General features: G+C 40.6%; 1 protein-coding gene across 4 annotated transcripts in view; it reads left to right on the top strand.

Annotated features, from left to right (window-relative positions):
* The window catches only part of csrnp3 (cysteine-serine-rich nuclear protein 3), a 22,425-nt gene extending 7,945 nt beyond the window's left edge, over positions 1-14,480 (top strand). For 2 of the 4 annotated variants that reach the window (XM_034885336.1, XM_034885337.1), the window contains 4 exons: positions 8,115-8,283; positions 10,552-10,811; positions 11,007-11,303; positions 11,520-14,480. In XM_034885336.1, the coding sequence (XP_034741227.1) occupies positions 8,115-8,283; positions 10,552-10,811; positions 11,007-11,303; positions 11,520-12,689 (1,896 nt within the window). In that variant the 3' untranslated portion in view covers positions 12,690-14,480. Of the gene's footprint in view, positions 1-4,611; positions 5,004-8,114; positions 8,284-10,551; positions 10,812-11,006; positions 11,304-11,519 lie in introns of those variants that run through there. The other 2 variants (XM_034885339.1, XM_034885338.1) reach the window with 2 other exon arrangements.
* The last annotated feature ends 168 nt before the right edge of the window (positions 14,481-14,648 follow it).

Raw genomic sequence — 14,648 nt, forward strand, 5'->3', positions numbered from 1 at the left:
ACGACTCATTTCTGATCTCCACAAACCAATGGGTGACGTCACTCATGCTCTGTCCATTTATATTAACGGTCTATGGCTACAGCCCTCCCTCCACAGCTCCTCCCCCACAGCAGAGCCTGCCGTGTACGTGCAGGCTAGTAAGCAGGGCCACCGATGCTTTCCACATCTTCATGGACAATACAGGGGATTTATTCTGAGGAGGGTATAGCTGTTGTGTGCTGTGCTTTTAAAACTTTGAATAATTTATGTAAAAAAATTGTTTTTTTAAAATATTTCTATTAAAAGTTTTGTAAATATTATTTTATGTATGTATTTGTGAGAACAAAAGCAGCCCTTTACCTTTCACAGTACATTACTGTATTACCTTTTGGATCAATTTAAAACACTAAACTTTCAGTAGGAATGATGAATCACTGAAGAAGCTCACTAAGCAAGGAATAACAACATCTAAGAAATATGTCTTAGGTTTTATTTTGCATATGGGTAAAATAAATCAGCTTTTTTGCAAAGTACTCCTGCAAAAGGAAATACTGAACATTTTGATTTGAAAGACGATTCCTTCACGTGCCTCGGTGTCCGGGGCAATGTCTGACCTGTTGAAGGAGCATAAAGAATTTGTGTGAGACATTGTAACTACACACAATGTATCACAGCTGGTATTTGATGATTGTGATGGACATCCAGTAAATATTTGTTTCCTTTTACATACTATCATTTGTGGTTGTCTTTCCCAATGGATGTCCATGATATTTTAGGAGGCAGCTCTGGTATGAATTTTGCCGTGTTTGGAGACGTCTGTTCTGTAAACGTTCTAGGCCACTGCACCAGACAGTGGCAACTCAGTTTGGCAAAACCCTGCTTGTGTTGTTGATGTGATCATGCATTTTAGTGTCAGTATTTGCTCTTAGGAGAGACCAACTGCAAGGAAGGAAAAGTGATATATGGTACATGTGGGGATGTGGCAAAGTCCAGAACAACTTCTATCCACTTACTGTTTATGGCCACTATAAGTATCTTTTATGTTTTTGGAAATATGCACCATGGGCGCACTGCAGATCATGTTCTAAATGATGGCAGATGGCATTGGGATCTGTATGCTGCAGCCTTATAGTAGACCTGTGAGATGCAGCTGAATGCAACCTGATGGAGACCTTTGACCTTAAGGGCTTGAATCTGTCCCTGTCTATATAGTTTTCATAACCTTCAGTCTGTTCTGTATGACATTTTAACATACGATGAGATAGCTGTGTTAAATCTTGAGATGTATAATGGCTTTGATGAAGGTGATAAGCAGGGTGGAGGACATTATTCATCCTTGGTTCACTCCAGTTTCTTCCATTACTGTAAAGGTTTTGATTTATGGCCACGGCTGCCAAACAGTTGCTGATTTGTTGTCATGAAGCCAGACAGTTAAAAATAAAATATTTTGCAGAGATCACTGAAGGGTTTATTCGATGATTGCTTTTACAATTTGCATTTTAACTAACACATCCACACACTGTGAAGGTCCTTTATCACCAATGTTGTGAAAAGGATCTTGGAAATAGCAATTGCAGGACCATTTTTGATAAGGCAAGTCATGTGTCATAGTATAGACAAAAGACAATCACTCTCTTCTTTGTACATGCTCTGAAACATAGAAAAGAAAAAATTTGTAAGAATCCATAGTATTTTCTGTGAGAAACAACAAGCACTCCTCTAGTTGCTTTTTTTTTTAACAATAAGGTTCTTTTCGGATATATCATTAAAGTAATATATTAGAATTTGCCTTTCATCTGTTACTGTGTTGAGATTTGGGCAGGGCTTCTGCATATGACCCCAATTACAGTATGCACAAATGATTCATTCGTAAACCTTTCTTTGTTTATTTTGCCTGCTGTCTTCAATTCCCTTCATTGAAATATGAAAGCCTCTTGAAAGTCAGAGCAAATATAGGTCACCATCACTGGCGCAATGGTGTAACAAATGCCATCTCTCCAGCTTATGTTCTGCATATATGTGTGATTATCCTGGATGAATAAAGGAATGCAGATAAAGTCATCTATTAACACATTTCATCGAAGTGATTAGAAGAACAACCAAGCTGAAAAAAATGTGTGTTTGTGTGTGTGTGTGTGTGTGTATGTGATATCTCATTACAATTGTATTCATATTGACATTTTAACCTGTACTGTAATGATCAAAATCAGTCTTGTTAAAAACGGATAAGAGAACTTTGAAATTTGAAGAGATGATGACAGTTTGACCGAGTTTGGTCAGGTCCTATTTTAATTTAAGAGTTAAACAAGAAGAACATGTAACAGAATATGGAGAGGTTTTCATGTAATTGTAAGCAGAGAACCTTAAAACAAAATTAGTTCATGGTTATTGTAAAGGGTATTTAACAGCCTATTCATTGGTTAATGGTGTTTTGTCACAATTATTTTACCTGCTTAGTTGGAAGTGTGTAATTTTCATCAGTATGGCAGTAAGAGTTTAGCCCAGACAAATCATTTAGAAGCTAAAAACCTTAATCAAATTAGGATGTATTAAAAGATGTTTTTTTTATTTAAATTCATAATAAGGATGAAAATGGCAGATGCAAGCAGTTTAAAAGACAGAAAATCAGGCATTGATTCATGGCTTCCCATTTCCAGTATAAATATTTAAATACAGATGTCATTCAAGTTAAGACTGAGATAGTAGTTTTGCTTCACACCCTTAGGTAACCTTGAACTAGACTCCACTGATCCAGCAGCCACAAACCATTGTAGTTCATGTTCCCACTTGTTAGTCTAAGTCATTTATTTTAGTGAAGATAGAGAGACACAGAAACACACACACATACATAAACTGTGACATGGTACATGTACTTTCTTATTAGTCTGATCAGTTAGATTGGAGTTGCATTTATCTAAATTTACTAGTACAGTAATCTTGACCAATTCAGTAGACCTGCATTGGTGTTGATGGTGTGATTTTGTAATGTACATTTTTTGTTTGTGTCAGAGATAAATACAAAATTAGAAGTATTGCATGTTTTTATTGTGATGCTTGCTTGATCTTTGGTCCTTCTGATTCAGCCATAATAGCCGACTGTAATCTTTGAATGCTCAGCAGAGTCTGTCAGAGTACTGTCAGTACACTTCCACTACGGTGTGCTGAGTCCATGTTTAATTGGAACAATTTCAATGGTCAACTTCACTCTTAGAAGGGATGTAAACCCTTAAATAATATAATGTTCCCTTTACTACTACAACTACTACTGCTACTATTAGTACTAAATTCAGTGTAGCATGTTATGTCCAAATACAGCTCTGATTTGCTTGACAGTGGTTTACCAACTTCAGGAAATAATGACACTGAGAAAAATAAAAAATGTCCTTATCAAGTACAGCACAGTACAGGTTAACTTTATACTAATGTTGGCTTTAAAAAAGCTGTGATTTATAGCTGCGGTGATCTGTGAAGGTACAAAACCAAATTAACCTACTGCAGCTTGCTAATGTTTCTGTGGCCAGATGATGTTGTATAGTACACAAGACAGAGGCAGTTTGTGCAGTGTGAGGAAGAGACAACAAGGATGGAGGAGGAGCGCAGTGCTGTCGAGGCGAGGTTCAGTGAGGGCACTGGTGAGAATGCAGAACATTGCAGAGTCGAATGACAATTGTTTTCTTAAAGTTGCATCAAGGTAACAACATCAACCCTTTCACATAAGATTGTCAATAAATGTTGACGTCAACAGACATTGTATAAATTACCCATAGCTAAACCGTATTAAAATCATGCAAATAAGAGGTTTGTGTTTGTGCTCAAAAACTAATTTGATTGTAAAGACCAACATGCTGGGCTGGCTGTAAAAAGGCCTCTAGACTTCAAGCAATCCAGTATTAGGACGTGCAGGACCTTTTATGTTGAAATATGGTCCAATTTATTGCAAGAATGATATAATGGCTTACTGACTGCACCAGCTGTGGTCCACTAACTCTTCTGCAGAACTTCCTGGCATGATCACATTTACAGTGCTGACAAATCTTTTTGAGGTAGTGTATGGTGATATTTTCTAGTCAACATCTTCCAGGTATATGTTCAGATTTCATAAATATTGTGTACTGTTCTGTCATGCAACTTAATTTATTCTGGATTTTTAGTCATCTATAAGCTTTTATTTTGTAGTTTGATGCTCTTGCGATGGTCCTATTGTGTGGTTCTTGGCATCAGATGTTTCCCTTTTTCCTTTTCTCTATTCTCCCCCATTCCTTTCCACCTCCCTACTCTCATTCCACCTCTTCCACACTCTGCGTTTCCCCTTTACTATTCCCCCCTGAATCCCCTCCTCTCTGTATCTCCCATATACCCCCCCATACATTTCTCCAACATTCTGTCTTTTTCCCTCTTTCTGACCCCCCCTTACCTCTGTCTCCTCCTCCCCCATGCTCACCCCCTCCCTTTCCCCAGCTCATGTTGGTAAAAATATCTGCAGACAGCAGGAGCAGAGGCACGTTCTCTCTCTCTCTCTCTCTCTCTCTCTCTCTCTCTCTCTCTCTCTCTCTCTCTCTCTCTCTCTCTCTCTCTCAGACATCCCACCCATGTGATCTAACAGGCTGCCTCTGCTTTGCTCCACTCTGCTCCAGTCAGCCTTCTGCCTCTCAGCCGGCTGCAGCTAATGAGCCTTTGTGTGGCCAGAGAGAGAGACAGAGAGAGAAAGAGAGAGACAGAGAAAGAGAGAAAGAGAGAGTGACAGACAGGGAGTTAAAGTGAGAAAGACTGCCGTCTTGCAACAATAAAGCATATGCTACCGACAGTGCAGTCAGAGCTGGAACATTACAAGTCTCTCTCACACTCCTGCACCCTTTTTTCTCATGCCCGTGGAGCTCAGGGGTTGCTGCAAGTCAGTGGACTGAAACAAAATGGGAACCTCTTCACTCATCCTGTTTCACCTTTTGAATAACGACATTTATGATTGTGTGGCTGTGCTGCTGTGAGAAGAGGTGAAAGGAGTCACAGCCTGCCACTGGATACAGGTCAGTTGTTCCTGTGAGGGCCAGAGCACACACAGAGAAGTGTAATCTGGTCATCATAGGACTGATGTGTCATGACTTGCACCAGATGCCATAGGCTTGTTGGCATCACTTGGTATGAGTGTTTTGAGGCTTTATTTTGACTGTGGGAATGACGAAGAGGAAAATAATTGTATTCAGATTGCAAGTGTGCTACAGTGCCGTGAGCGCTGTTGATTAAGGACAGGAGTTGGTTTCCACAATTGATGTGTGTGCACAGAGAGGCAAACACAGGGAGGGGCTTTCAAAGCTGGCTTTTGCTGCATTATTTTCTCTGGGATTTTCTCCCTTGTAACATAATATATGCTGCACAGCCATGATTAGTGGTAAGGCAACAGTGAAGACAAAGAAAGAACTGTTAGAAAGGAGAAACAATCTCTGTTTTTTATTTAGCCATGATAAAAGAGGTTCACCCTAGATTACCCACAGCTCTGTGGTTTATGATGTCATGCCTATCCAGTGTCAAGATGTTACCTTTTTATTGCTGTTGCAACAGAATGCAATTTAACTAATCCATTATCCATATATATAAACTAACACTGGGGCTTTAGTGTTAAAAAAAACTGATACACAGTAGCACTGGAAACACTGTCAAATGGTCAAGCACTAGTTGTGAGAGTACATTAGAATCTCCATGGAAACCACTTTTGGTATCAAAGCCTATAGTGCAGCATGAGCTGAGTACTAAGCATACAAATAGGTTTCCAACAATGGTATCTAATTAGGTCCCTCACTAGGAAATGGACTAAAATACACAGGTCATTTCTGGTGGAAATTTCCACTCCTGTTTGCCAACACATGAAGTGGATTGTGAAAATGTGTTTGTTCACTGTTTTGGTGTGAGATTAGCGGCTTCAACATTTTAAATCTCACAAGAGTTAATATATTTCAGGATTTGTTCATTAGTTAGTCATTTGGTCATCAGTAGATGGATGTTTTTTTTTGTCAGCCGGCTCGGTTATTTGCTTTACAGAATCAAAAAGATGGTTCCCTCTTGCTCAGGATGCCACCTCCGAATTAATATCAGTTCTTTCAGCAAGGAATCTTTTAATATTCATCTCTCCTCCACTTTCTCACAGATGGAGTATGCCTTACATTCCTTAGTTGTAGGTTGAGTTGTTGGCTCTGGAGTTTCTCCAAATGCTGGTGGAGCCATGTCACCGCGCTGAACAAGCACAGCCTCCTGGGAACAATGACCATTTTGCTGGCAGCGCTAGTCCTCTCTGTGTTGCACCTCTTTCTCTCAGGCAGCATTTGCATCTGTAATGACTCGATAGCAGAGCCCAGATGAAACACTGTGGCTGTCTGTGAATGGAACTCCTCCACTGGCTGTTCTGGCAGATAGACAGAGTTGGACTGGGTGAAGATGCATGCTGTCTTTACTGATTCCAGTTACCAAGAGAGAAAGCAGTGAGGGAAAAGCTGCCAGTCACAGCAATCCTTGCAATCCTACTGTTGTGTTATTGAGTATATTTTAAAAAGTGACGTGACGTTCCAGCGGCTGCTGTTCGAACAAGGAACAAAAGACTCTTCAGATAAATACAGTACCTTAAAGGACTACATTTTCAGCAATGCCTCATATTATGAAAAGGGAATATATAAGTCCTGCAATGGTACAGCCATCACACATTGAAGAATAATGGCAGAGTATTCAAAGGGGAAAAAAGTAATCAAAATAATACATTGTTGGACAGTTACAATGCAGTAGTTCCAATGTAATGGTGATTAGTTTAAGTGTAGTTGACTGATGATCCTGTTCTTGTTTATTTGTTTAATTGCATCATCAGTCAGAGGGAGGTAATGGCTCCCCTCAATTGACATTAAAGTGGTCTGTAACACTTCTGTTACAACAGCCTCTGTATGAAATGCTGTTACTACAAACATTAAGCTGCACCTACACAGCCATAGAAAGATAGTTTTATTTATGTATTTTTCAGAAACTGTGCATACCACTGCTGTGCCTGATTTAACAGTAGAGCTAACGTTATAGTTTTTTTGTTGGCATTTTTAGGCCTTTATTTTCACAGGACAGATGAAGACATGAAAGGAGAGAGAGAGGGGGAATGACATGCAGCAAAGTGCCGCAGGTCAGAGTCAAACCCACTGCCGCTGTGTCGAGGAGTTAATCTCTACATATGTGCACCTGCTCTACCAATTAAGCTTACCCGGCCACATAGTGTTATTAGTTAATGGCCGTTATCACTGAAAGGTCTGTAGCAGGAACAATATCTAGTGGTCCACTGTTGCTATTATTATTTTGCAATTATTAACTTTGTTGAAGAAGGAAAACTGGAGCCTGTCACAGTACACTGGTACCACTGAGGCCTGTCCTTTTTTTCTGTAGGAAGCATCTGACATAACAGAAGCTAATTACAGATGTACAGGATGTCATTCATTATCTTGTCAACAACAGCCTCACCTATTCCTTCTCTAGCACTTCATGATGTGTGATATATGTACAAATCCATTTGTGTTGTGCAGATTGTCTCTACACGGAAGTGCACATCAGCATGAGTTTGCGCCTGTATAAATGCACATAAACATCCCACGAATACTACAGATGCATGCGTTTATCTGTTTTACCATGTTTTTTAGAAAAAGCTCCAGAGGAGTTTCCTTCCTAGATGCAGTGTAATACATTTTAATCGAGTGGATATTTCTGTTATTTTATAGTAGTAGTCAATTAAATGCACATATTCACATAATGTTCAACTACTGTACATAATACATATATATTGTACATGATTTCACTGTAATTGATAGCAGTACAAGTTGGTCCAGTCTCTTTTTTCGCCCAAGCCTCTCAATTCAAGACAGCGGAATGAACCTCCTGTAAGGCAGATGTAGTATGTAATTAGTAGCTTTCTCCTTCCATCTCAGCTCTTTTGTTCCAAGGTGATCAATCGCCCAGGGAACGCCTGGGAGTCTGGATAGCAGCAGGAGAGATTTTGTGTGTCCGTGTGTGTGTGGGCGTGGAGTCTGGGTCTCATTTCTAATTGAGTGTGTTGAGGATTGTGAAGGCCCTAAACTGGATATTAAATAATATGTGGCCCCTCTGCTGTCTTTTGGTTTCAGGTGCAGATGCAGCGGACCATGAGTGGAATACTGAAGAGGAAATTTGAGGAGGTGGAAGCCTCCTCCTCCCCGTGCTCTTCCTCGCGGGAGTCTGATGATGAGGTCTCCTGCAGTGAGAGTGGGGATAGTGGTGACAGTGTCAACCCCGCTGCCTCAGGCCCTTTCACCCGTGAGTGCCTGTGTCTTTTACATTCATGCATTGAGCTCTGTGCGGCTAACATGCACACAATTGACAGAAACAATAATGTCAAAATTTCATCTCAAGGAACACAAAGCTAAAGCACTGAAAAGGATTTTTAATCAAGAAGGGAACAAAACTTAGAGACAGCCTGGTTTAGTCTTTTACAATCAAAGCAGGATGCAGGTTAGAGAGAACAAATCTGCCTGTCTGTAGATAAGGGAGTGTTATATGAATTTACAGGCATAGCTGGACAAAGAGGAGAGGATAGAAGAGGAGAGGAGGATGAGTGACGCTAAGAGTCCAAGGCTGCTGTAATAAAAGGGAAGGATGCACAGACAGCCTCCATCATTAGTACCAGCATCAGTGTACAGGCCCAGCCAGATGAATGAGCTGATGCAGTCTCAAAATGTGTGTGTGTGCAACATGCAAAACGGATACGGGGGATAAAGAGACATGCATTAAAAAAGAGCATTTCAGACAGCTATATGCAGACAGACTGTAGGAGAAAAATGTGGTTTTTGAACGTTAAAGCATGTAAACACGTTCTCATAGAAACCCATGAACCTGAAAATGTGCATAATATGGGACCTTTAATTGTTTCAGCTGCTGCCAAGATTACAACAAATTCACATTGGCTAAACAGCTACAGATCTGCAAAGCTTGTTTTGGTTTACTACAATAAGGTCACACTGAAGATTCTGTGAAGCTCACCAGTTTAAAAAGAGGTCAACTCCCAAGAGATTCCTCAGTTTTTTCTGGCTCGAACTGACTTTGTATTAAGAATGCAGTCTTAATTGAAGATAATCCAACCACAAAAGAAATGTCTCCTCTGCAGGTTTGAAAAGACACCTATAAGTAACACAGTGCACATTCAAATCCTAATGTCTGCGAGATAAGACAGAATGTGAGCGGAATAGATAATACAGTTGATTCACCTTTTTTTGGTGATTAATAATGCAATTCTTAAAGAACAAAAGAAAGGAGCCACATTTGGACAGGATGTGTGTGTGTGTGTGTATTTGCACAATTTGGCTACTTAGGATTGTAAATTTTTACTTTCATTAAAGGCAAAGTCAATACAATACATTTGTGTTTTGATGATGCATCATATGTGTGAATGACAAGCAGATGGCTGACAGCCCCCCCCCCCTTTCTAGCAAGACATACATTAGGTAGGGTGCTGCTAGGTAGGGTGCTGCTAAGCTTGGCGTCTGTGTCAGCTGCAGCTGCTGGTAGCCAGGGAGAAGGTCAGCTGACGGCAACAAGGGAGCTGCGCACTCTGAAGACCTCACTCCTGTGAAGTAACATGTGCACGTACAGTAACTGACTGTCTTGGCAGAGAAATGACACAATTAATTGGTGGTTTTACATCTACATGCTGTTGTGTTAGAGGAAATGATCTATAATATGTTTTTGTTTCCAAGAGGGTAAAAGGGTAAAGGAAAACCTACTGATTATTGTTAGTATTTAAAAAATACCGTAAAATGTTTTTTGTATAGGTTTTTATGTAGACATCCTCAAAACAAAAAATAGACACTAACATCTGCTTACTGTTTTTACAGCTAAAACAAGCTGACAGCTGTTTGCATTTCTCTTTATAGATAATGAAACTCAGCTCAGCTCAGCTCAGTCTGACAGCTCTACATCTGTAATGAAATGCATTGTCCCTCTTGCGTGGGGTGGAGAGCAGTTACAACCAGATGGTTTCTATTTGTCCTGTCCGTCTGATATTGGGTGAACTCTGGGAACACTGCATCTTTGAACCAGCACTCTTTAGCTCTGGGCCAGGCAGAGGATTATTTATGTTCCGTCGTTGCCCTCCTCTCTGCCTCTCCCTCTTGTAGAGCTCTCCTTAAAAAGACACGCTGGGGACTTGCATGCCAAGCGGAAGCACAGAGCTGTGATGAAATCCTTCCCTACGAAGCTGCGCTAAGATACGTAAAAGCTCGCTGTAAAGCTGGCAAAAAAGAAGTCCTCCTATTTCAGGCATTTAAGGACAATATCCTCAGCTCTCAGTCTGTATTTTGCCATAAAAATGTCACTTATCTTAACAGGCTTTACATGACTATAAAAGTGGTCTGCTTCAACATTTAAAGGATGTATTCATGATAACTAAAAGTGTTCTTGACACACTTTGCATTGTAAAGCTTTAATTATTTCCACATTGGATTATTGAATTGTCAAAAACTGTTCACAACCAAGATGACAAGTACAGGCAATGTACCACTTTTTTTACACTCTAGTTTTCCTTTGCAGCTGACTCGATATTGAAGAGAGAGAAGCGCCTGCGGACGAGGAGGGTGCATTTTGACAATGTGACAGTGTACTACTTCAGCCGGCGGCAGGGCTTTACTAGCGTGCCCAGCCAGGGAGGCAGCACACTGGGCATGTCCAACAGGCACAGCTGGATCAGGCAGTACTCCCTGGGTGAATTTGCAGTGGAGCAGGAGAGGATCCACAGAGACATGCTCAGAGATCACCTGAAGGAGGAGAAGCTTAATTCAATTAAACTCAAGGTACATTTTTTTGTAATCTGTGTATCAGCAAAATTGAGCTTCTGTACATAGGATTGCATACACATTTTATCAGTTTGTCGAAATGATGAAATGTGTAGGATTTTAAAGGAATTTGGTCTTTGTTTAATACAGCACTTTGTTTGTGTTTTCTCACTTTTATAAAATGGCTTTGATGTGATGCCTTCTTGTTTTCAGCTGACTAAAAATGGCACGGTGGAGTCTGAAGAGGCCAACACGCTTACGGCAGAGGACATTTCTGATGACGACATTGATCTGGACAACACAGAGGTAGATGAGTACTTCTTCCTGCAGCCTCTTACTACTAAAAAGCGCCGGGCACTGCTGCGCTCCTCTGGGGTAAAGAAGATTGATGTGGAAGAGAAACATGATCTGCGGGCGATCCGGATGTCCAGAGAGGACTGCGGTTGTGATTGCAGAGTCTTCTGTGACCCGGAGACTTGTGCCTGCAGCCTTGCTGGGATCAAGTGCCAGGTAAATCCCATGACATGCATGTCCTCAGCTTTATCCCGGCCTTTGTAAACAGAGAAACATTCTGAACATTTAAAGAGAAGGTGCATGGATCAGTGACTGAAATAGTATTCAGAGAAAGCAAGTTTTTTATTTGGAATAATCGTGTCTTTATCACATTACACAGATCATCCTTTTAAAATAGAATGAATAGCACAGTAAATGTTGTGTTTTCCTTAGGTGGACCGTATGTCATTTCCATGTGGCTGCACAAAAGAGGGCTGCACCAATTCAACTGGGAGAGTGGAGTTTAATCCTATCCGTGTTCGGACCCATTTCTTGCATACCATAATGAAGCTGGAACTGGAGAAGAGCCGTGAGCAGCAGCAGCAGCAGCAGCAGCAGGCGTCCTCCACCAATGGTTACCGTAGCGAAACTAATGACCTGGGGGCCGGAAACCCTCTGGTTCAGTCCCAGCACAGGTTGGAGTACTCTCTGTCAGACGCCGTTCCACAGACGGCCAACATGCACCTGCAGGCTGCGGACGAGATGGAGGAGCCACTAGATGATGAAGACGAGGATGAAGATGAAGATGAGGAGGAGGAGGAGGAGGAGGAGGAGGAAGAGGAGAACGAAGAAGACGATGACGAGGAGGATAGCAGCAGTGTTTGCAGTGGACTGTCTGACTCTAGCACCCAGAGCTTAGCCAACAGCGACTCTGAGGATGATGATGATGTGGAGGAGGATGCAGATGAAGAGAAGTCTAAAAACTTTCAGGGCAACATGAATACCCCGTCAGTGTCTCGGTCTGAGGTTGTCCCCTTACCTTCTGTGGTGTGTTACAGCGATGGTTCTGTGGCTCATGACAACCACATGAACGGAAACACATATTTAATAAGCTCCTCTTCAGCTGAGTACTATCAGCTGGAGAGCTCCAGTGCCGTCTCTGATGGCCAAACCGGCCAATCCAGTGAACCCTACGGGGAAGCCTTAGCATTCCAAGATCCAGTCAGCACGACCAACGGCAGTGCCGCCCAAGGACAATTCAACATGTCTGCTGAGCAGTACATAGACTACTCTAATCACGCTGAGGAACAATACTCAGCCAATCACCACTTCACTCTGACCAGCGGTGCTCCTGCCACCCCCTTGACCTGCTATACACCTGATCAGGACATGAAGGCGTTGTCCAAAGCAGCGTTTGTGGAGGAGCATGACACCAAGAACCAGACACAATTTCAGAACTACCTGAACAATAACACCCAGGGTTCCTACAGCGGCTCATGTATAACAGCTGAACAGCCACAGCAAGAGTCCGGTGTTAATGGCCATTCTGACCTGACCCTACTAGGAAGCAACACTAAGAACCTCCCTTTACCAGACCATTGCCCTGAGGTCGCAGCCATTTAGTGGGCCTCGCCTTTTAAAGTGTTCTTTCATTATTATGTCTTTACTTGAGCCTGACCAAGTGGTATTTTAAGGGAACATAATCATGGCCTTGTTTCGCATTATCTGACCTTACGTTTTAAAACAATTTACAGCACTGCAGTACATTTTCATCTGTAACTACAAAGCCATAAGTTCATGGTGGAAATCTTTTCATTATTTGCTTCTGAACGTTTCTCCACTACAGCGTGCGCTTTAATGCAAGATGTAACAAATGAAAAAAAAAACATTTTATATGTTATGTCATGCCGTGCAATGTATCTTGTAATTTCAGATGTAAAGTTCTAGTTTTACGCAGATATTGTACTGTAGATGGAACTTTTCTATGTCTACTGTATGCGTCAAATGTGCAAAAAAAAAAGATTTATCGTCAGTTTATTTATTGTTTCTGAATTATGTGTATACTTATATATTGGAAATGTTTTGATAACATTACGCATGCTGTTTTCGGGAATCTCAGTGACATTTAGGGGAAAAAATGCCATTGTTTTATATAAAAATGTGTTGTGTACATAATGTGCATTTCTCTTCTTCTTTTTGTCACTATTATATGCTTTTCTATGGTTTTTGGAAAGCATGGGAAAGTCTGAATTCTTATTTGTATCTTTGGAATACAATATCAATGGCATACAATGTCAAGAAATCAATTAAAAGCCTTTTGCACTTATGTGTGGGGGTGCAGGCATGCCGTTGGTTTAAATTATGAATACTTGAACGGTGGAAAAAATATGGCCCCTCACTTCTTTTTTTCCTCTCCACAGTTCACTCTTAGAATATCCTGATTTGCAGTTGCCACAAGTTATTCTTTGAATAATTTCATTAATACAGGGATAAAAATAAAGTAGCACATTGAAATATCTCCACAAGTATGAAAAGCTGATTTTGAACTAAGCTGTTTATTTTTGTGGATCCAATAACGATGTCGATTTGCTTTATTGTATTATGTGCAATAGTTAGAGCGTTTTTAACAGGCATTCCCTTTAAAAGAAGATCCTTGAGATTTAATTTAATTGGCTGTCACGGCACTTGATATTGTACTTAAAGCACCACTAGTTTAATACAAAATATGCCAATAATTGTGTAAGGAGAAGCAAAGGCTCAAGGTTGACAATCAAAGCTTATAATAAAACATGATTTAGATCAGTATAATTAACAGCTACACAATACAACTCCTTGGTCCCTCAAGCCATTGAAAATGACTTAGCACCCAGATATGAAAATAATGTTTACCAAAAATCTATGAATGACCTCTTTATAAAATTAGTGACACAAGAGGAATTAGACTGACCGCTCAACACTGGGGGGACTGCAATAATTTGGTGAACAGTACTACTGTAATTTGTTCTTTACCTTGAGCTCTCTGCTCCTGCATGAATACTGATATTTGTCCCTCTTCCGAGCTTCCAAATATCTGCCACTAATTTATAACCAGAAGGGTCAGTACCAGAGTTATAGTGGTTCTTTGGGGTTGTTGAGTAGCTGCGACCTCTCCTGCCACCTCGGTGGGACAAAAGAAGTGTACAGACTGCTTTTAGGCAATCAGTGGCATCGACATGGCCGAATATTGGCCTGATCCAGATTAATCATGCCAAAGCATACAGAATGAGAAGGCTAGATACAATGAAACTGCATCCAGTTAACATTCCTGTGTTGGTTTTTATTTTCCAGTATTTATTATGAATGATATATTGAAATGTGTATTTATTGTGGTTTGCTAAAATTCTGTATTAAGTAAATTGCTTCACTATCTTAAAATTGTCTTTTGTTTCATGCTGGTTGTGAGTTGTAAAGCTTCATGTGCCTGATTTATTTCATTATATTTCTTATTCTGTGAAATGGAAACGTTTTTCACAACATGGTACAAATGTTTTCAATGTGTTTGCTTTTCCAACTGTAGATCGAGACAATTTAATTTTCAGTTGT

Source organism: Etheostoma cragini, chromosome 11, assembly GCF_013103735.1.
Source record: "Etheostoma cragini isolate CJK2018 chromosome 11, CSU_Ecrag_1.0, whole genome shotgun sequence".
Classification (NCBI taxonomy): domain Eukaryota; kingdom Metazoa; phylum Chordata; class Actinopteri; order Perciformes; family Percidae; genus Etheostoma; species Etheostoma cragini.